The 21,023-nt window shown below is 39.6% G+C and overlaps 1 protein-coding gene and 1 long non-coding RNA gene across 2 annotated transcripts in view; one reads left to right on the forward strand and one right to left on the reverse strand.

Annotated features, from left to right (window-relative positions):
* LOC146550026 (uncharacterized) overlaps nucleotides 1-8,796 on the reverse strand; it is a 24,198-nt gene extending 15,402 nt beyond the window's left edge. The window contains exon 1 of the long non-coding RNA XR_014890152.1: nucleotides 8,593-8,796. This is a non-coding gene — a long non-coding RNA (uncharacterized LOC146550026). The remainder of the gene's footprint in view (nucleotides 1-8,592) is intronic.
* calcoco1a (calcium binding and coiled-coil domain 1a) lies at nucleotides 6,239-20,869 on the forward strand. The gene is made up of 15 exons (XM_085259599.1): nucleotides 6,239-6,445; nucleotides 7,488-7,648; nucleotides 7,739-7,841; nucleotides 12,397-12,599; nucleotides 12,775-12,987; nucleotides 13,209-13,357; nucleotides 13,450-13,519; nucleotides 13,615-13,770; nucleotides 14,139-14,393; nucleotides 15,373-15,498; nucleotides 15,710-15,805; nucleotides 16,541-16,628; nucleotides 16,807-17,054; nucleotides 17,279-17,370; nucleotides 18,868-20,869. The coding sequence occupies exons 2-15, from the start codon at nucleotides 7,517-7,519 to the stop codon at nucleotides 18,893-18,895; spliced, it is 1,959 nt and encodes a 652-aa protein (XP_085115725.1). The 5' UTR covers nucleotides 6,239-6,445; nucleotides 7,488-7,516; the 3' UTR covers nucleotides 18,896-20,869.
* Nucleotides 20,870-21,023: the final 154 nt, after the last annotated feature.

Raw genomic sequence — 21,023 nt, forward strand, 5'->3', positions numbered from 1 at the left:
GTGATGCTTTCTGCATATTTCCACATCAAGTCACAGGTTACTCTGCAGCTAAGGGTGTCAGTGGAATTTTTATGACATGAAATATGTAACTGGAAAAAGCACAGTTTTAGGGAGCTTAAATTCCGCCATCTTCCCATGCTATAATTCCAGCATGCCCTAACCTCTTCCAGAAAAAAGAAATATGCAAGTTTGCAAATACCACTGTGCTTTGTGCTCAAAGCACAGCGCTCAAAACAAGGGAACACTTGGTTAACCTTTGATTTTAGTGTCATTTTGAGTATGTCTGTAAAGATTTTCACCATGAATATTTCATTCAGATGTCCAACTTAATTTTGGACACCTTAATTTTATGAGCAGTACAATAATAACTGAACACTAGGAGCAACAAGCTGGACCAGCAAAACGAAAACAATAACCTCACACACTACAATCTCTGTTGATTAAGGTCTTCTAAGAAAGCTGCCACTTTTATATAGACCCTATGCAGCCTATGTCTTAATCATCACATTTCATCTAAAATACAAAATTATTTGCTTGGATCTCAGCACAGCACAGAATACTGCAAACAATATAAAACAATATGCTCTAAAAAATTAAATTGCACCTCCAAAGAATTTACAGGATTTGCTTAACACATTACTATCATTTTTTAAACTACTCAATATTTGTAATTGTTGTCTTTTATTGTGCTTTTCTCTGCTGTATCCATTGTATTCTTGCTTAAAAAAAATCCTCAGTCTCGAACTATTTACACAAAGGCTATTTAGATATGTATAGATAAATAAACATTTGTAACACATTATAGTGAATCTGTATATGTACCAAAAGTAAACATTACAATTTCTCACCTATCAGTGCAAGACACTGATCTCTGCCAGTAGCCACTAAAACCATAGTTTTTAATGTAGCTCAAAACAGTCTTGAGTCCTCACTGAAAAGTTTAAATGCTTTAATTACTCCCAATAATTGCTATCACTCCCTCTATTTTGAGTTTTAGAAGGTTTCAGTGAACAGGTGAGGTTGGATTGTGACCAATTATGTTTAAATTCAAGCCATTTCTGTATTTAAATTATTCTGGTTCCTCATTTCCAGGGGATGGTGGTCCTGAACAAGTCATTGTGCTTTTACTCAGCACCTGGGAGGTTCTTCGTGACTGTATTGCATTGTGGTTTATGATAACCCGATTTCTTAACATGGCCCAAGCCTATTGACATCATACTATAAATTCTGCACTAATATTAAGACAAATGCTGGACTACCAGGTAAAAGAACTATGACCTCAGCGCAGTAAGAACTATTTATCATTTTTAAAAAAATTTATTAGAGGCCTATTAATCACATAATGCAAAACATTGGTCTCTTCTAAAAGGCCACAAACTGTGTTATTCATTGAAAAATGGTCTCTTTCTGATTAAGCAATCATAATGCAAGCCCTGGATGCCCAGATTTCATAAATCACTTCAAACATATGTGGCATTTAATTAGACCCCATTAGCAATGAGCAACAGTATGTGTATGACGTGCATGTCGGGAGGCACATGCATATGTCTCTTCTCACATTTTCCATGGTCTGCTCTTTAGGATGTTCCTCATTAGTGTGAATATTAATGCAACCAGAAAGGGGGGAAGAGGCAAAGAAAAATGTAAAAGGAATTTGAAAGAGCTTTTTAAAGGGGCCATTTCATCAGAATCGTTATTTTTTTGCGGTTCTCTGAAGGCTCGTAACTGGCGATCTATGAAGAGAGACGTGCCGCAGTGGGGCTTAATTTAAAACCAGAAAGGTCACTGCACCAGGAAAGGTCCTCAGCTCAGCCAAAAATATAAAATGAAGAGGAGAAAAAGAAAGCAGTGGGGGAGGAAGAGTGGGCCAAGAAAAAGAGCAAAATGAAAGGAGATTAGAGAATGGCAACAGGGAAGGGGGGAACCCAAGCAGGAGGAAACACGTTCAAATAATTTGGAATGAGTGTTATGGAAGGAAGGACAAAAACTCTAAAGTACTGAGGAAGGAGAAAACAGAGAGGATAATGGACTGAGTTGCAATTGAACTGGAACAAGTTTTTGTTTACTTTAATGGTGTTTTTGCAAGTGATTTGTTATAATTGTGCACAATTTGAGGGAAAAGTACTGCATCAACACAGAGTGAAGCACTGCCAATCTGTCCAACAATCTGTGTTGGCAGAAACAGCCCTCCCCAAGCCTTTGCTGAATTAGGCTCTCCATGCTTTGGACTTGACCAGAGTACTAATGGTCAGATGGGAAATTAGCTTTGCCATATGCAACTCAGCAAAAAACAAAAAATAGATGCAACTCTGAAAACTGTGTCTCCAGTTCAGTCTGTCTACGTGAGATGTTGTGTCTTGTTAACAATAATAAACCACTAAAGTGTCCCTCCCCCCAACACACAGGGCATTCCACAAACTAAGATTCTGGTCTTCAATCACTTCTTTATCTATCAGCTCACTTTAATTGTCCACTGGGTTTTTGACTGCACCACATTACATAAAAGCACAGTGGGGCCTCATGGCAGTAGCACGACAGCCTATGATGTAAAGCCTCGCGGTTTGCACAGATAAGACGAGTTCAATTTTAATGTTGCTAGCACACCGAGACGCACCAGGCTCACTTGTAAAACAGAATGCCCCCTTCGCTTGTAAACGCAGCAGCCCAAGAGGAGGAAAGAGATGGGGGTTGGGAACGCTGAGGTGGGGCTGAATTAAAACGACGAGAGGTATTCCACTTGTCCAACTCCAGCAATCCATCCAATGGATCAATTTTTTTTCTCTCTCAAATTCCCAATCCACTCACCATCTCTTTTAAAAACTAATACCCAATTCCAATCACAGCTGCAGTAAAGCATATCTTGTAAAAGGTCATAGTGTGACCTCCGAGTTCTCTAAATTGGATGCTGGTTGTTCCACTTTTCTTTGAAATACCGCACAGCCTAATATAAAAGTGCCCTGTGCACATTCACATTACCAGTGGGACCTGCATCCAGCACATCAGTAGGTGTTCACATTGATGTGAAGTGTCACAGCACAGAGAATTTTACAAGATATTGGATGTTTTTGTTGAGGGAAACGCGAACCAGAACCTAAACATAAACTACAACATGGGGGCCCAGGAATTACTCTGGGATAGGTGTATCTGTGTGTGCATGTGTGCTTGCCATAGGCAACATACCGGCATATAGTGGAGCATCTCTCAGCAGCCAGCCAAGGGAACTGATCAGATGGACGATCAAACACTAATCATTCCCTCACGGCCCATACCGAGTAAAGCTGTCATTAATTTTGCGGAATTACATCAAATCTGAGACATTCTTTATGTGGCCCACGGCCTGCAGACAGTTATACGACAGGGACTGCTGCGCTAAGCAGATGGGGCAGCTTGGCCGTGCATACTAAATACCACCGTCCCCCATTTCTCTATCTCCACCCTCCCAACACTCTACCCTCCTTCTAGGCACTCTGCTTCTGCTCTTCTTTCTTTGTTTTCTACCTTGTAATGCCTTTCTTTGACTATATCTTAAAACAAGACAACATTACTTCAAAACACAGTAACTACCATTATTAAAGTCAAAACTGCCCGTATAGTTTTAAGTAATACCCAGCCAGAAAAAAAAATGCCGCCAACTTATATTCTCAGTTTTATTTCCACGCAAGACACGCTACCCATTAACTTAGTATGATGAGAAAATAAATTGTTTACTGACATAAATCTTTAATGTTTGTCTCTTGGATCTTGACAACTCTAACAATTTGCTTGGCTATACACAACAGAAGGTCATAATCCCATTTGAGGTTTCCTTGGCAACTGATTACTGCTGAAGGCTAGTTGCAATTTATGACTAGTGACACATACCTGCCATTCCCTTTGAATGAGACATGTGGTAAGCTATATTCAGACAAACCACCTCAGGTAATAAAACTGCAGTAGCACTCAGGGGCTATACCATTTTCTAGCATTGAGAGAAATTCCAAGCCAAGCTGCTAGAAATCAGCAGATGACAGGGATTAAATTTGTGTGGAGTACTTCCACAACAGATAAATAAACAACATGTTGAACGTTTTGTGCCAGAACACTATTTTTTCCCCCAACCTAACGCCTCAAAGTGTGAATGTTAGCCATCTCCTCCCAAAAAACAAAAAAGAGCTGTAAATTCACACGGTCAGCATAACTGCATGTGTGCGCAAGTTTGCAGGGTAGAGGTGGGATGTTATGATAGGCAGAGGAGCCATAACAGCAGGCAGCCAGGTCAAGATCAAGCAGTTTCATGGACAATCCACTTTAAGTCTAGCCTCTGTTATGGTGAAGCCTTCACACTCCTACTGCACAACTGTCTTCTAACTTTACACAACAATGACGCTTCAAAGTCAAGGCTATGGGAAATCAGACACAACACTAAAATAAAATAAAATAAAATAAAATAAAATAAAATAAAATAAAATAAAATAAAATAAAATAGGGTGGCACAAAACCAGCAGAAATAAGCATATAGAATTAATTCATAAACAATACTTATGCTAGTATTTTTGGTATATCTGATTTTTCTGTGTTCCAGGGAACCCGTAAGACAACCATACTGAATTATGTTGACGAATTCAACATAAGAAATCTTTTTCTTTAATAATACCTAAAGCTAAACACGCATGTAAACAGTGGCTACTGAATAAGCCAGTCATCACAGTAGAACCTATTTAATTATCCCACTGTGAGAGCGAGCCACTATTTCCATCACCACTTTGCTCACACAGGCTCAGCACACTATTAATCCACTTAAACACAATTTATAGGGTCTCAGCATTGACTGTCCGTCGGCATAAAATTACATGAAGTATCCTTATAGTGTCGTCAACAGACTAAATTAGCCAAACTGGACTTACTAATTGAGGAGGAGTAAAGTATTGTGTGACTGGAGTGTCTCATCAATGAGCAGAGATAAATAGGCTGGCTATGGGCAATGAGCTAACATCAATAACTATAATAATACAGGCTGAGCATTATTTAACTTGTGGTTGTGGAGGACTAATAACCTTTAATAGAGAATGCTAACTTTTAATTTCCATTTCTGTTAAATAGGTTTTTGTTATTGATGGCTTTTTGCAGTTAAAGACTTATTTGCCATTTTAACTCTAATTTAAATTTAAATCATTTAATATAATCAGTTCAACTAAAACCAGTATTTTAATGTTTTTTTTTTTAATTAAAAATCTCAGAATAACACATTGTGAACCCAGATAGACAATACTACTACTGTAGCCTTGAGACCTATCTGCACAGCCATATTTGCATTTCTCTTCTGATATATCTGCAAAATCAAAACTATGAATTAAGGTAAAGCTAGAGATGGTGAACCCAGGCTGTTTTTAAAATTTGCAGCATAGAGAGACAGTGTACCCCCCCCCCCCCCCTTTTATCTTGTATCTAATAGTGAAAGGACAAAAAGGCTGTGATATATTTTCATTGTGGGCTTAAAAGACCGCACTGTGTGTTTAGACTTGCATGTGTAATTTTGGTTTTCAAGATGGTATACTGCCATCTGCTGCCCGGCACTGTAACCTCGTCATGCGCTCTATTTGTCCTCATGTTTGAAGACGTTGTGGGATATCAAGCTTACCCTAAAGAAACTGCCAAATTGGGGCGCTTCCAAAATGCAGGATCACTGGATTATTTTGGAAAAATTTTTGGCTAAAATCCGAATTCCCCTCCATCAAATCTGGAACGTGGGCTGACGTCAGAGGATCTGCTGTGGTTCCTGATTTTCCTCATCAAAGTATAGATAATACATGAAGTGGAAAAGGCTCCCGTGGGACACTGATTTAAACTAAAATAAATAGGCAAAAACTATACAACCTGTAATACTTTACCATCAAATTAAATAACCGTCATAGTGCGAAGTCTACCTGCATGGAAAATAATGCGCAGATTTGTTTACAGCGCAATGTAGCAAATATTTATGAACTCGAACAATCACTGCAAATAAAAACATCCGTTTTCATTATTACATCCGCTAAGAGTGTCTTCCTCTCATCGCAAATAACACACACTCTTTCCATTGGTGAACGAGCAGGACAGCCGCGGTTTGGCAGATATCCGATGCGAAAAACAACGGCGGCCGATGAGACGCGTCAGATTACATTCAGCGGATCTGTTAGTCTACTGTGAGCCTGGGGGTTGTAGTTTAAAAAGGAGTATCTCGGCATAGTTTCAGCTACATCGTGAACAACAGCTCCCATAATTCCACGGTGCAGAAGAAGCTGTGGTGCTTGTGTTTTGCTTTGGCTTTTTTGTTGTTATTTCGCGTTGTTGGTCCAGCTGAGCTCCGTGAGGAAAGCGAGTCTGCATCGGCCGTGTTCTTTCGTGGGTTTCTTGAGGACTGTCAGTCCGGTACCTCGCACGTAGAGGGCTCCTTTGGACCGTCTGCAGAGGGCTGAGGACCGTAAAGGTAACAAAGACATCAGAAACGGGTCGAGATAATGTGCGCAGATCTCTTTTGGTAGTTAACAAAGCCCTGCATTGTCTCTTATTATTTGCATTTCCATCAGATTAACAAATATGACTAACGTGCACGGATTCAGGTCTGTCCGCAGTGCCTGTGTTTGTTTGTTTGTCAGCTTAAAGCTTTCATCGACGGGCATAACACTGTTTTCTTGACATGTGCTACTGTTGGGCCTTAAGCCTCGTGCCATGTAAAACGAGTCCACGGAAAGCTATTTTGATCACTGGTGTATTGTTTTACGCACTGTCTGTATTTTATCTTGTCCGAACGGATGTTTGTTTGCAAAACAAAAATAGAAAACTTGTATCATCTGTGATTATTGACTCTACCACAGGGAATAAATGTAAAGTACAGAAAGTTAATCCAAGTTTAAAGAACATGCTCGCTGTAAATCCTCATTGGGTTTAAAGTGCGCTTGCTTTATTTTTGTTCCTTTTGAAAATCTCATCATGCTTGTCTCTGCTGCTCTATTAAAATGTATATTTACCATGTGTTTCACCCTGTTTGTGTAACAGTGTACCATCACATCATAAATGTTGCCTATACCATAGTTATTACACCACACACAAAAATAGTGCTTTCGGTAGGCAAGCAGTGTGGTTAACTGCAGGGACACCACAAATTCGTGGCAAGTAACCTCGAGTGGAATCTGAGCCCATATCCTGCATGCTTACACGTGATGCTGTATAATAGCAAATGATTTTGAAGATGACTGAAATAGCCCCTGGTGACAACCTGTGTAACGTGTCATGTTGCCTTAAGACCATGCTGTCACTGAGGATTAGTTGTGCATCGGTGCTGTTTCCTTAAGTGTGCATTCAGTCTAGATCTTACACTGAACAAAAATACTCACACACTTGGGGCCTCTTGTTTGTTCAGCAGGGACCACCTCTTACCTATATTCCAGAAATAGCTGTGTAATGTAACTGTGCATGTTGGTTTCTAGGTTGATTTGGGGTTTGTTTGTTTTTTACCTTCTTTCTTGTAGGTGCAATAGAGCATTTGTTTTGTGTTGCCATGGACAAGGACTGGCAGGTGGAGTTTAGAAACGTGGGCTGCAGCTACTTTCCTGAGAGCAGAGTCGACTGCCACTACACGCTGAGCTCACGGCACATATGGGCCAGTAATGATTGGATAGGGCTCTTCAAGGTATTGCTGTTCTGACGAATTTCTGGAAAAGCAACTAAATAAATAATATCCAACTGGAAGTTAACACTGTGCACACATTTTCTTCTTCAGGAGGGATGGACATCAGTAAAGGAATACCACACCTTTGTATGGGCGCTAGCCCCGGCTGACTACCAAGAGGGCACAGATGTCAACTGCTGTGTTCAGTTTCAGGGTATTCATACCTTTGTTTTCTAACTGGGTTTACCTCCCATAGTCACACAGGATCTGTACTAGATCAGCGCATAAAACCTTCAGCAGGAGATTGATGCCTCTGTAAAATGAATTGCTCTGTTGTTTACAAAAAGCTAGCGAATCACATGCTAAGTGGAAGCAAATGTTTATTTCTATCTTAAAATAATTCTTCAGCAGAAAAAAGGGGAAAAAATCCTTTGCACAAGAGAAATATCTAACTTGGTTTCTAACAGAGACACTCTCTGTCATGGTTTGAATTCATTTCTTTAGTAAGACAATGGCCCAAAGGCTGCTCTGCTGACTGCTGCTGCTCACTGGAGAATACAGTGTTCACTTTGTCCTGTGTGTCAGGGGCAGCTGATAAGCCTGATTGAGGGTGAGGGGCACGTGTGCAGCAGGTGTGGCATTGACCCCTGGTAAAGTGATTTATCGCTAACTTAAACATACTGTCAATGTCATTCTTCAGTACAGAGAAAGGAAACTAAAGAAAGTACAGATGGTTCCTTATCAGCAGCAATGCTGTGATTTAAAAAGAAGGTCGCCTCTTCTGTGACCTTAGCCGGTGCTCGAAGTTGAAATACAGCTCATAAACTTTACCGTGTGTCATTCCCTCTGTCTGTTTTCTATCTTGGCCCTTTGCTGTAGCCGTATTGTGAAACAGTAATTCTAAGTAAATCACTCCAAACATGAAGCTATGGTCTGTGTGAGATAATGATATTAGATCAACTTACTTTATAGGCTGGAAGGAGTCACAGAATAAGGCTGACTGCTTTGTGGTTAGTGTGGGAGGCAGGAGGTGTATCATCATCAGTTCCAGTATGCTTGGTTAAAGGTGCATGAAAAGGAAGCAGATTCAGGTGATAGTGAAAGTCTTAACGTTATGCAAGTAGCACAGCTGGTCTGAAAAGCAGTTATTTTGCTCTCAAAATTTGTAAGCCTTCAACTTTATGAGCGACAGTCTTATGCGAAACAGTGATTGCTGATGTGTTTTTATGACTAATAGCTTTGCTTATATTGGTAGATAGGCTGTAGTCAACAAGATTTATGAAGTGGTTACGTACAAAATAAAGAAATGACCTGTTCTGCAAGTGTCTTTTAACTCAGCATTATCATACCCACTTTGTGCTCTACATTTTAATCAATCCAGTCCTGTTGGGCCACTTAAAATATCTTTATAGAACTGTTATGTTATATTTGTTGCAATTTCTCCTGCCCTCTTGGCCAGCTCTCTTTTGGAGAAGACGTTTTTACTGTCAACGATAGTTTTTACATCGATTCATAAAGGATATATAAAAGTCACTTTGCCAAAAACTGATTGTAGCTTCTACTTTGTGACGGGAATTTTCTTTCTGGCACATAATGACTCGATATCCTTCATGAGAGATACGTTTGACAGATTATAGGCCAGCTAGTCATTTACAGCGGTTTAAATAGCAGGAAAACATTTTTTGGCAGGACAGCTGAAAGCATGGACCGCATCATTAACAGGATGTTTGTTGAATTGATACTAGATTAATTTCTGTGGTTTCAACAGGACATAGCAGCATAGCACAAACAGTCGAGGCGACTGAAAAGCTATTTTATAATGTGATAAACAAACACATGTTGTTTAATGAGCGTTTAGCTTGCTGGAGCCAGTGTTGCCAACTCCTCAGTAAGGAAAATCGCTATTGGCTGTCCTAAAAGTCGCTAGAAGTCGCTAAATGACGTCAACGCCTAATTTGCATAATTGGTCATGCTAATCTAATTGTAACCTATGTTGTTGGAGAGAGAAATAACATCGTGGAAGAGACATAAAGTCAGTAAAAAAAAAGTCTTAAATGCATTTAGAGTTTATTTAGAACTACAAACTAAATTTCTTTTAGCAATTATTGTTTTTTTTAATGTCACAATTCCAACCCTGCTCCTTTATCCGGGCTTGGACCGGCAAGTGACCCGAAATAGGCGCTCTGGTGGAGTTACTTTGTGTGTGTTTGATTGATTGATTGGTAATTTATTTCAACATGTGAACAATATACAAGTACATTTAGAAAAGAAATGAGAGAAAAAAAATATACTATACAAATTACATACAAAAAAACATTCTGATTAATTTACATGTTGAAAGGGAGTGGGAAGAAGTATACACTTATTTAATCCCACCCCTGTCCCATAAATTATCAGTGAATATTTAGTCAGCTTCCTTACTGATATAATTTGTAATAAAAATAGTGAACAGATTTCTGATATACTATATACTATAATATCACATCATGAATTTTTTGTTTGTTTGTTTTTAAATAGAGACATTCGCTTAATTTAAATATTTTCCTTTTCTTTATAGATCGAGAAGATCATATCTTTATAACTCTTTTTGAACAGTTTTATGTTTGGACATTGCTTTAATTCCATATTCACTTTGTTCCATAGTTTCACTCCTTGAACAGAAACACAAAAGCCTTTTCTTGTAGTACGTACCTTCATTGTTTTGAAGTTACAAAAACCCCTTAAATTATAACTTCCTTCTTTCAAAAAAAACATACTCTGAATATTACCTGGCAGTTCTTTATTTTTTGCTTTGAATAGAATTTGTGCTGTTTGGAATTTCACTATATCGTCAATTTTCAATATTTCAGACTGCAAAAATAGTGAGTTTGTATGTTCCCTATAACCTGCATTGTGGATGATTCGAATTGCTTTCTTTTGAAGAGTAAAAAGTGAATGTAATGTGGTTTTATAGTTATTGCCCCAGACCTCTGCACAATAGCTTAAGTATGGTGAAACCAGTGAACAGTAGAGAATATGAAGTGATGTTCTGTCGAATACCTGTTTTGCCTTGTTTAGTACTGCAATGCTTCGTGATACTTTGGAATGAATATATCTTACGTGAGCTCTCCAGTTAAGTTTTTCATCTATTATTACCCCCAGAAATTTATTTTCACTGACTCTTTCAATATCAACACCATTTATTTGAATCTTTGCATTTGTATTTAAACTACTATTTCCAAATAACATAAGTTTAGATTTATTCAAATTTAATGATAATTTGTTTTTATCAAGCCAGAACTTCACTTTACTTATTTCATTAGTCATATCCTCCAATAAATTCTGCAGATCATCACCAGAGCAAAAAATGTTTGTATCGTCAGCAAAGAGAACCATTTTTAATACTTTGGACACTTTACAGATGTCGTTAATGTACAAGTTGAAGAATTTTGGACCCAAAACTGTGTGTGTGTGTGTGTGTGTGTGTGTGTGTGTGTGTGTGTGTGTGTGTTTATAAGTAGTTTTAAACCTTGTGATCCACAAAACAGCATAAGAGTAAAAGAAGAACTGACTGCGTTACAGCACCCGCTGCTTGTTGAGAGTAAAAGCGATACGAGCTTTCACGTCTTTTTTAGCGACTTTCTTTAGAAAAAAAGTCGCTAAGGGGTCTGAAAACTCGCTAAATATAGCGACAAAGTCGCTAAGTTGGCAACACTGGCTGGAGCTAGCTGTTTTTGACACTACAGGACAAAAGCAGAACATACAAAGTTGTTTAACTGCTTCTGTTACGCCGACGATGTTTACAACAAACATATAAATGGCGCAGAGAAGCTCAATTCGCAAAGCGCTTCAAGTTTTACGTGGAAAAAAAGCACCAAACTGCCCGAGAGTCACTTAAAACACCTGTTTAAGACTTTGGCCAGCTTAGCTAACCAGAGACGCTCTGCTATTTCAGGTACTCTGCGGTTTTTCACAAATGATACAACGAGAATGAATAGACGCTTACAGACCTCACAGCCCATGGGACACAAGTTACATAAAAGACGTCATCGTTTTGTCGCTCACCTGCCGTGAATGGCCGCACTGCTGCCACTAGTGGCCAGAAGCTGTATTGCAACATGTGAACCTGGTGTTACTGAATTGAAGTATTATCAGACAGTTTCTAAGACTAAATGAGAAGATAGCTTTATTTAATAAATGTTTTAGTTTAGCAGTGGGCTTAATCCAAGTTTGCAAAGCTAGGCCATTTTAGACTGCAGTAAGACAGATGACGAATTAAAGGCCATTAAGTTTACAGCGAGTAGTTTTTACTTGAATTTGTCACCCGTGTATTTTTAGTTGTCACAGCAGGGGAGGAGCAAGTCAAAGTAATGTCTTCCTAGTTCCATTAAGTTTCCTATTTCATGGCAATAAAACAGAATGTGCAAAAGGGGGACCTCCCCTAAGTGGAATACAGCCATTATTCATACACTTTCCCTACTTTGACAAGTCAAAATGTTTGCTGTAAAAAGGGTCTGTGAAATGGATTTTTGATGGCAAACACATCATCTTAACCAGCAATATAATACAAATAAATGTATTAGACTCATAGTTCATATTTACCAGAACATTAATTTAAATTGTGATTAGATGTTCCAAAATTATAGGTATGTAATTTAGACTGACTAAAAGTATAATGGGAAGTAGGGTCTAAATTAAAGCATGGCTACTTTGAAAAACAATTATTCTTCTCTGCAGATTGTAATATAACCTTTTGCTTTTTTTGCTTTTTTTTTAAATGACTATTTTAGCTTCCTACCTACCCAAGCCCAGCTCCCAGGAGTATGAGTTCGTATATATTGATGCTAAAGGGAAGGTGTGCTCTCGCAGCTCTAAATTCACTTTTTGTGCACCAAAGCCACTTGAGGATCTGGTGACTCTTGAGGAAGACTCCCATGGAGAGGAGGCAGGCACAGATATGCTGCTGGTAGTCCCCAGGGCTGAGCTGCTGCAGGTGAGTGGATAAGATACTGCATGGGAGAGTGTGTGTTTTCAGTTTTGCAAAATTAACGAGTGCTTATAAAACACATCTGCTGGGGGGGGGGGGATCAATACTCTTGTTTACTGCAGTTACACAAAGACGGGCACACAGTCATGCTGCTTGCTTCCTCTGTTCTCTGTCTTGTTAGAATCGACTGCAGGAATGTCTGCGAGAGCGCGCTGAGCTTTTGCAGGTGCAGGAGGCGGTTAAAGAGCAAAGAGAGAAAGAGAATGAGGAGTACAAGCGAGCGAGAGAGGCCTGGGACAGAAGACGCAAAGAGCTGGAGGGTGATATCGCCAGGCTTCAGAAAGAGCTGAACCAAACTCTAGAGAAGCTTGATGAGCTGCAGAAGAAGCAGAAGGTGATGTATGAAGCTTATGCAAATGGTGGGCACAGTCATTTGATTAGAACCGATGTGCCTGCTTCCATTTCCCTACAGCAGTGCCCTCATTCTCAGATAAAGCATTTCTGCTTAAATAATGTCCCTGTGTGTTAAGTGTAAAAATGTAAGCAGGAGACATTTAAGAAATTGCCCGAGTTCTTATATTAACACAAAAATTAAACACGCCTCTGGTCTGTTAGGAGGAAAAGGCATTAGGAGAATCACTAGCCCAGGAGAAAACTGCTTTAATGGATGCCAGGGAGGCAAGCAAAGCGCGAATCCGAGAGCTAGAGGACGACATCAAAACCCTGGCACAGAGAGCTGTGGAAAAAGAGACCGAGTTAGAGAGGTTTGACATGGTTTTCTCATTTGTCCTTCTTTTACTTTTATGTGGGTCCTGTGAATAGTTTTGATTGTCTATAACAAAATCTGTATGTGCAGAATTAAGGAAAGAGCCAGGAGGGCAGGAGCTCTGAGAAAAGAAGAGGAGAGTGAGAGAAGAAGCCTGCAGGTGCACAGTTCAAAACATACTGTGTAACATAGTAAAACATGGTCCTCCCCCCCCCCAACATCTCAGTTTTCCCATCTCTTGCCTTTTTTCCTTAGACTAAGCTGGAACAAACAGAAAGCGAGCTCAAAATCCTGTCAAAGGAGTTCCAGGGCCTGAGGAACTCCCTCGCCCAAAGAGACACCAGTGTCCTGCAGCTTCAAAACACCATCACCACCCTCACCCAGAAACTCACCACAGCCCACAGGAAAGAGGTCAAACCAAAGGACTTATTAATGAATGTTTTAGTGGTTGAAACTCGACCAGGATGCTCACTCAGAGGATGTAAAAATAGGATTTTTGTTTGTTTGTTTGTTTTCAACTCGACTCTTGTGAAATGTGTTACAAGTATTTGGACATAAAATCAGAATTGATTTTTGGGGGGAAAGTGATCACTGCTACTTTATTTGGAACATGTTTTTTTGTATTTTAACTCAGCAATTATGTTTTAAAAGAATTACAAACAAACAACAATGACCAGTTCAAATCCACTCTTAGATATTTTTGGGTCTGGCAATATACAGAAAATCACCTGAAGTATGAGATGAGTAACCAACATGGTTTCTTGGTCCTTTATGCACAGGCGGAAAATGAGGCATCTCTGAAAGAAATGCGTAGCCTGCGTGAGCGGCTGCACATGAGCGAACGAGCTGCTGAGGGCTTGAAGAGTGACCTCAGCTCTATGGTTGCCCAGAGGGATCAGGGGCAAGCTGAACTGCATCAGGCTCGCCTTCAGGCTGCTCAGCTCACCCTTCAGCTTGCAGATTCCAGTCTGGCCCTGAGGGAGGGAAGAGCCCACTGGGCCCAGGAGAGGCAGAACATGCAGCGCTCGGCTGAGGTACTGCATCGCTGTAGAGCATGAAATCTGGAAAATGTAGAATGTCACTAATAAATGCCACGAGGTTTCAAAGTGAAATATTCCCATGGCATCAATAACAATTGTATGCAGCATAATAAAAGAAGAAAAAACGATCAGTTTTTAAATGCTTAAAGAGAAATGAGAAAAGGGAGATTTATATCAATATTAGCAGGTGCGACATTATGTTGATATGAAGGTGCAAGGGAGAGGGTAGCAATATATTGCTATTATACATCTGAACAGTTTGTTATATTTTTGATAAAAATGGTTTAAGTATGTCACACCCAGTAGACCTGATTTTATTTTTACAAGTCTTTGTTTTGATTCAAAGTTGTTGCAGGGTTTTGTATTTGTAATATTTGGTATATGTAACATTCGACATATGAAGTGGATATTAATAATAATGAGAAAAAGAACAAAATGTTCTATAGTTCTCAAAATGGGCCTATATGGCTGGTTCTACTAAAAGTACTGGGTCACACCTCTGACTCTTTGAATTCAGGTGTGTTCAATCCTATTGCCTGATGTGTATTACATGAAGTACCTATTCTGAAGAGCTTAAATTGAGCGTGGTACCGTAATATGATGCCACCATTGCAATGAGTCAGTTTGGGAAATTTCTTCCTCAATCAACTGTAAGTGGTATTATTGGAAAGTGGAAGCATTTAGGAACTACAGCAACTCAGCCATGAAGCGGCAGAGCATGTAAAGCTACAGAGAGCAGGGGCCCCAACGCTATTCTGACCCAGTAACTCCAGAGTTTCAAACTCCCTTAATATCAGCATGGAAACTGCACCAGGAGCTTCATGGCTGAGCAGCTTCTGTAGGTGTAATGTGTAGGTGGTATGACATCGAGTCAATATTTGAGTCCATAACCTAAAGATCGAATGGCAGAGGCAAATAAATTATATATGAAGTAAATACAGTAAGTAGTAGTGTCTGTGTGTCACCCTCATAGAAAGACCATGAGCGTTTGGAGAAACTCAGCCAAGAGATGCAGGCGATGGAGGAGAGGCTGCAAGAGGAAAGGATGGAGAGAGTGAAGCTAGAGGTTGAGCTTGGAAGAGAAAAAGATTGCAACCGGGTGAGAGAAGCTGCTTCATATACATTATAGCCTACTCTGTATCTGTGTGAACAAATAGTTTTGTTTGAACTGGCAAAAACAAGGTCAAACTCAGAATGAGCATCATTTAGATGTTGGCTGTTTACTTCTAGAACATCACACAAAAGTCAAAGTGTCTTTCGAGTGGGTCTAATATACCTCACCCTGCTGTTTTGTGATATCTGGCTTGTAGGTTCAGCTGAGTGAAACCCGTAGGGAGCTTCAGGAGCTGAAGGCCAGCCTGAGGGTTGCCCACAAAGAGAAGGAGCAGCTGCTTGCAGAGAAACAGGTTAGAAACCTTGTCTGCCACGGTGCATGATTTGAATCAGTACTGACAGAAACTAGTTTTAAAAAGCAGCGAACGATAAACTCTGGGTGGGTAGTGTACTTATTTAACACTGTGCGTGTGTGGTGTCACAGACTTTGTGCCATTATCAGTTGCTGAGGTCTCATGGTTTAGTTTTTAAATGTAAATCTAGTTTAGTGTGTGACTATAAAGCCTGGTCACACCCCTGCAATTTTTTCTAAAATCTTTGTATTAATAATGAACACACATCCTTACTGATATAACAACAGTAATACTCTTATTGTGAATGACCCTGCTGTTGGGAATCATCTCCCTGTGGTTGTCCTCTTGTTATTGTGCAATATAATTTGTTTACAGTGCAATATAAATCGGTGGATTTCAGGGCAGTCGGTGCTGTTGTTGTTAAAGTGCCTGCAGAGTTTTGTTGGCTAACTACCATAACATTTTCACTCTGAAGGCAGAAGTAAATATTCAGTTCTTTTTCTAAATTACTGTCCAGCCTAATTATAACTCCAGCCATATCTAAGTACAACAGCCAATGTGCGGCACATGAGAAACCAAGGAAGGACTTAAATGTTCATTGTACTGTGGTAACATTTATATAATGGCAAATGTTTCCGTTGTGTTTTCACAGTGCAATAATGTTACGTAGTGCTGGTTTGAAGAGGTCTGACATTTTGAGGGTTATAAGGGTGATGACTGCATTTTTCACCACAGGAGTTGATGGAGTACATCTGTCAGCTGGAACAGAAGATGGGAACAGTTGCAAGCGCCAATTGGAACTCGGCCCCAGTTGCCTCTACAGGTGAATTGAGCTACACATCAATCTACTGTATGCCCTGCAGATGTGAACAATAAAAGTGTTAACTATCATTCAAGAGCCACACTAAATATTGTTCAGATTGGCCCGTGTTGTGGACGACAAGAGCAGCGCTCTGAGGAAAAGTGACCGCTATTTCTTAACTAATGTTTCTGTCTGGCAGGCCGTCCTGACAGTGTGTCATCTGACTCGGAGGATGAGAACCCAGAGGCTTTGCAGATCCTCCACCCCCCGACCCCCCTGGCACACTACAGCCTATGTGAGCAGGGGCAGCCTGACTCGTTGCTCCTTGCCACCCCTCCTCTCTCCCCCAGGGAGGTAAGCAGGAGGGAAGTGGTCATCAACCAGCCGGCACCGCTCTCCCTTCCACACCAGGCCACCGCTGACACTCTGGCACACAGCTCTGATTCGGTGAGACGTGCACCATAATTATATGTGATATTGAAACTGAGCTATGCCTTCATGCTGATAGCCATGCACACCAGTTAAACATGGGCAGTGGGTCGTTTGATATAGACATTATCTCCTAGTACCAATTAGGCTGCTAGTGTGCAAGTTATTGGATGGTAATAGCTGCTGGATAGATATGTGTTAAGTGTCATCCTGTGCGTGTGTGTGTGTTTTACTGTATTAAGGAGGAGGAATGCGATCCACGTGAGTGTAGAAGGAACAGCTCTGGGGAGGAAACGGCTCTTTTGTTGCCTGACCCCATGGATACTTTTCTCAGGTACAGCTTTCCACTACAAACGCGTACCCTTATATGTTTATACATGTAACACTTACTCTTTATACCCATTACTGTGAAGTGTTAACGGAGTAATACTCTTTTTCTTTTCTTTTTTTTAACCAGTATTAAAGTATAAACTTTATGTATTTACAGAAAATTAGGTTAAAATGTTAAAAGCCAAAGTTATCCCTTTGATTTTGATCAGCGTTAGGATGGGGTACGATAGTACAGATCATAGAATACATTGCATTGTTAAAAAGTCTTTTTTACCAGTGAAAGAGAGACAAAGTGTACAATATCTAAAGAAGCAAAGATTTGTGATCATTTTTCTTCTTCTTTTAAACACTGAAAAGACCTTAATTCACAAACAATACCTCCATATTAACATGCACCATGCTATTTTCAGATTATTGCATTAGTAGTAACAATCTATTAATATCATATCTAATAATATATCCGTGATGAGGGCCATGCTACGGCAGACATAGTACTTATATTTTGCTAATATGTGTAGTACGGGACAGTTTTTACTCAAGCATATTTGTTCTTCAACCGCTTCCTTTTACTATTACAAGGAAGTATTTAATGTCGCAGATGATATAACAGTTTCATAAACTGCTAGTGTTATAGCCTCTAAAAGTCAGAAATAACTTCTTGTCGGCACTCAAAATACACTGAAGGATATTCTCAATAAAGGGTGTAGGATTGCTAAACACGTGAGGGATTGCAACAAATTGTGCACAGGTGAAGATTTAAGGTTCAAAAAAGATTTGCGTTGCTGACTGCATATGGAAATGAAAATTTGTCTGAGGCAAAACAAGCCACCAGATATCACCCCGTCGTGCTGGCTGGTTTTAAACTCTAGCATTGTCTTTATATTTTATGAGCTCATGACTTGATTTGTGTGTACAGTCTTAGTCGGCAAAGTAATTAAAGAACAAAGCCGCTATAAAACTGCAGTGGGGTAAAAAGTATCATATTTCTCCCTGGAACATAGAAAAGTATCTCAAAACTGGGGAGTGAACTAATGTATGTATGCCTGAGTAAATGTACTCCGTTACTTTCCTTCACTGGCTTCTCGCAGAAATGGTTTGATGCGTGCACAATGAATTCAAAGGTATCTAATGCACACAGACATGTGCAACTAGTTATTTATGGTGGCACGGTGAATATGACTCGAAGATGGAAGTTTTGAATACGTGGTCGTAAAAGAAGTTGAGTCAGGGTGAAGCGAGGGAGGCTGTTTGAGACACATTCGGGGCATGGGAGGGGCGAGATGGGAGGACAAGGGGACAGACGAGTTGACAGCAAGCTGTAGCAATGATTTACCTGAGGGGTGTACCGCAGTCACGGGCCAATTTTCAGCATCATTAAGGCTCTCGCTCTCCCACTCACCCACTCCTTTCGTCTCGCCTGCTCTTTCAACCAGAATGTGTGTTTCTTTCCATTTTTAACACACTCACACATCCTTTCTCTCTCCTTTGTTTCTTCCTCCAGTGGTTCAGCTGACACCTCGCTCTGGTAACCAGTGGACACCTACCCACAGCAAGTGATCAAAAAGGGAAAGAGGGACCTTGTTGTTTCCGCATTACTTCCTATAACAAGCACAAATACAGCTTATGCTCTATATACAGACAGAATTTTAATATGCAATTATGTTGTATCTGCCATAAACCTTGTTTTTTGTCCTTCTAGATTGCTGTGTTTTTACCCTGACTGTTTTTGCCAGCGGTGGCAGGTCAACACAATATTTATGACTGACATAAGAGTGGTGCACAGTTTGAAGCAGCAGGCTTTTAGACGTGGGCTCTGGCATTTGAGAGTTTGCAGGCTGTAGCAGAATGATTTCTGTTGAATCATTGCTATGTCGAGAGCTTTACGATGGATGTTATGTCGTTTTTATTGCATTTGTGATCAGGAGTCATGACAGGCACTGTAATTATGATGTTTTGTGCAGGCCCAGCTCCGCTGGAAATCATAGCAAAACTCTCTTCCAGCATTAAATTCTCCACAGCAGCTTCGAGCACTTTTCATGGCGGCATAAAGTAATGATACAGCATCATGCTAAATTATATTGCAGTAATGTAGGTCTATGACATCATATTTCTCCTCCATTTACTCAGAACTAAGATTTGATTTGAACTTTCTTGTATGCATTAGCAGGTGATTGTTGTCATGCAGATGCAGTTAAGGTGATTTAGGGATGCTGACGCTTAGGACGAGCTTTTGAAATAGAAAGCTTATTCAACAGATTGTGCTTCAGGTCTATTTAAATAGGGACGACATGCAACTTTCTACTTGAGTAACTTCACATAATTGTTATTATGAAATTAATGTTTATTAGCTTTACACTGCAAAGCTGCAATTTTTTTTATTTATTAATGAACCTGGGTTTATTGAAATTCTCTAGCTGCTCATTCGGGATATTTAGCATCAGCCTTTATCACAGCTAGATTGCACAGAAATCATGGTGATGCAGTTCTAAATTTGTGCCTAAAATAATGAAGTAGAGTCATCTTTATAGATCCTGACATCAGAATCATGGTGTTGATACTTTCCCCCAGCCCTGAGGTAATATACTGCCTAATAAAAGAAATGCTGCCTACGTTTTAATCAATATTATATGCATTTTTCATGATTTTCTATTTATAATTAATTTGAGTTATGCTGCAATTAAACTATATTCAGGTTTAGTTTGAAACAGGTGTACAGTTTTCACAGTTTGTGCAATGTGTAACAAAATTTTCCATGCTTGGCTAAGAGAATTTACTAGATACCTTGATGCTTGATTTTATCTGCTGTATTTGCACCCTATTTTTACTAGAGAAGAGTTTTTAGATGAAAAGTTGATATTGATACTCACCAATATGCCATCTGTGTCCTTCATCATTGTTATCATAACCATTACCCACGTGTGTTGTGTTTACTCACGTTTTATCTCTTTTCTATTTTTACTTTATGCTTTCAAATACTTTAATGGGTTGTTTAAAGGTTACGTTGTTGCAAGGTATTGGTGCTAATGGAAGGGAGTGATGCCAACATCGTATGGTAAAGGTAGATGTAAAAAAATACATATGGAAGGAATTGATCCTAATGTTTAAGTTTATAAAATTAGGAGTGAAAGAAGTAAACGTCTTTCCGACGCCTCATTTACCTTGTGTTACACTACATATGTGGATGGTTGAAAGGTTTTAAGGAGCCCCGTGTTCTTTCCCAGAAGATGGCACACTAAACGTATTCTCAGTAGTCCTTGTTTGTAGTTGTAATCTGACTTTATGTCTCAAGGAAGTTATCTTTTTGTTGTTCCACTGAGATCTCCAGTACGAGTGCTCCTCATCAGGACACTGTCTCACACCGCAATAAAACTCCAGTGGTTACGGTTTGTTTTGAACTTCTGTATGTGAAGGTTATCCCACATGTACACTGTGTATTTTCTTACCAGTCATGTAATGGGGTTTGGGTGGGGTTCTGCATAATAAAAACGTTTATGTATCCATTATTGGGTCTAATGTGTCTTTTTCTGGCCAATGATTATAGCAATATTTTGATCCTCACATGACATTTCATTGGTAATTAACTATGCCATTTCTTTTCACACGGCTCTATAGCCTATATTCCCTTTTGGCTCATTGCCTGTTTCATATACATTCCCA

Source organism: Mchenga conophoros, linkage group LG20 (assembly GCF_057382185.1).
Source record: "Mchenga conophoros isolate Kocher_MC1m ecotype Shallow Benthic linkage group LG20, M_conophoros_male_GT1.1, whole genome shotgun sequence".
Lineage (NCBI taxonomy): Eukaryota > Metazoa > Chordata > Actinopteri > Cichliformes > Cichlidae > Mchenga > Mchenga conophoros.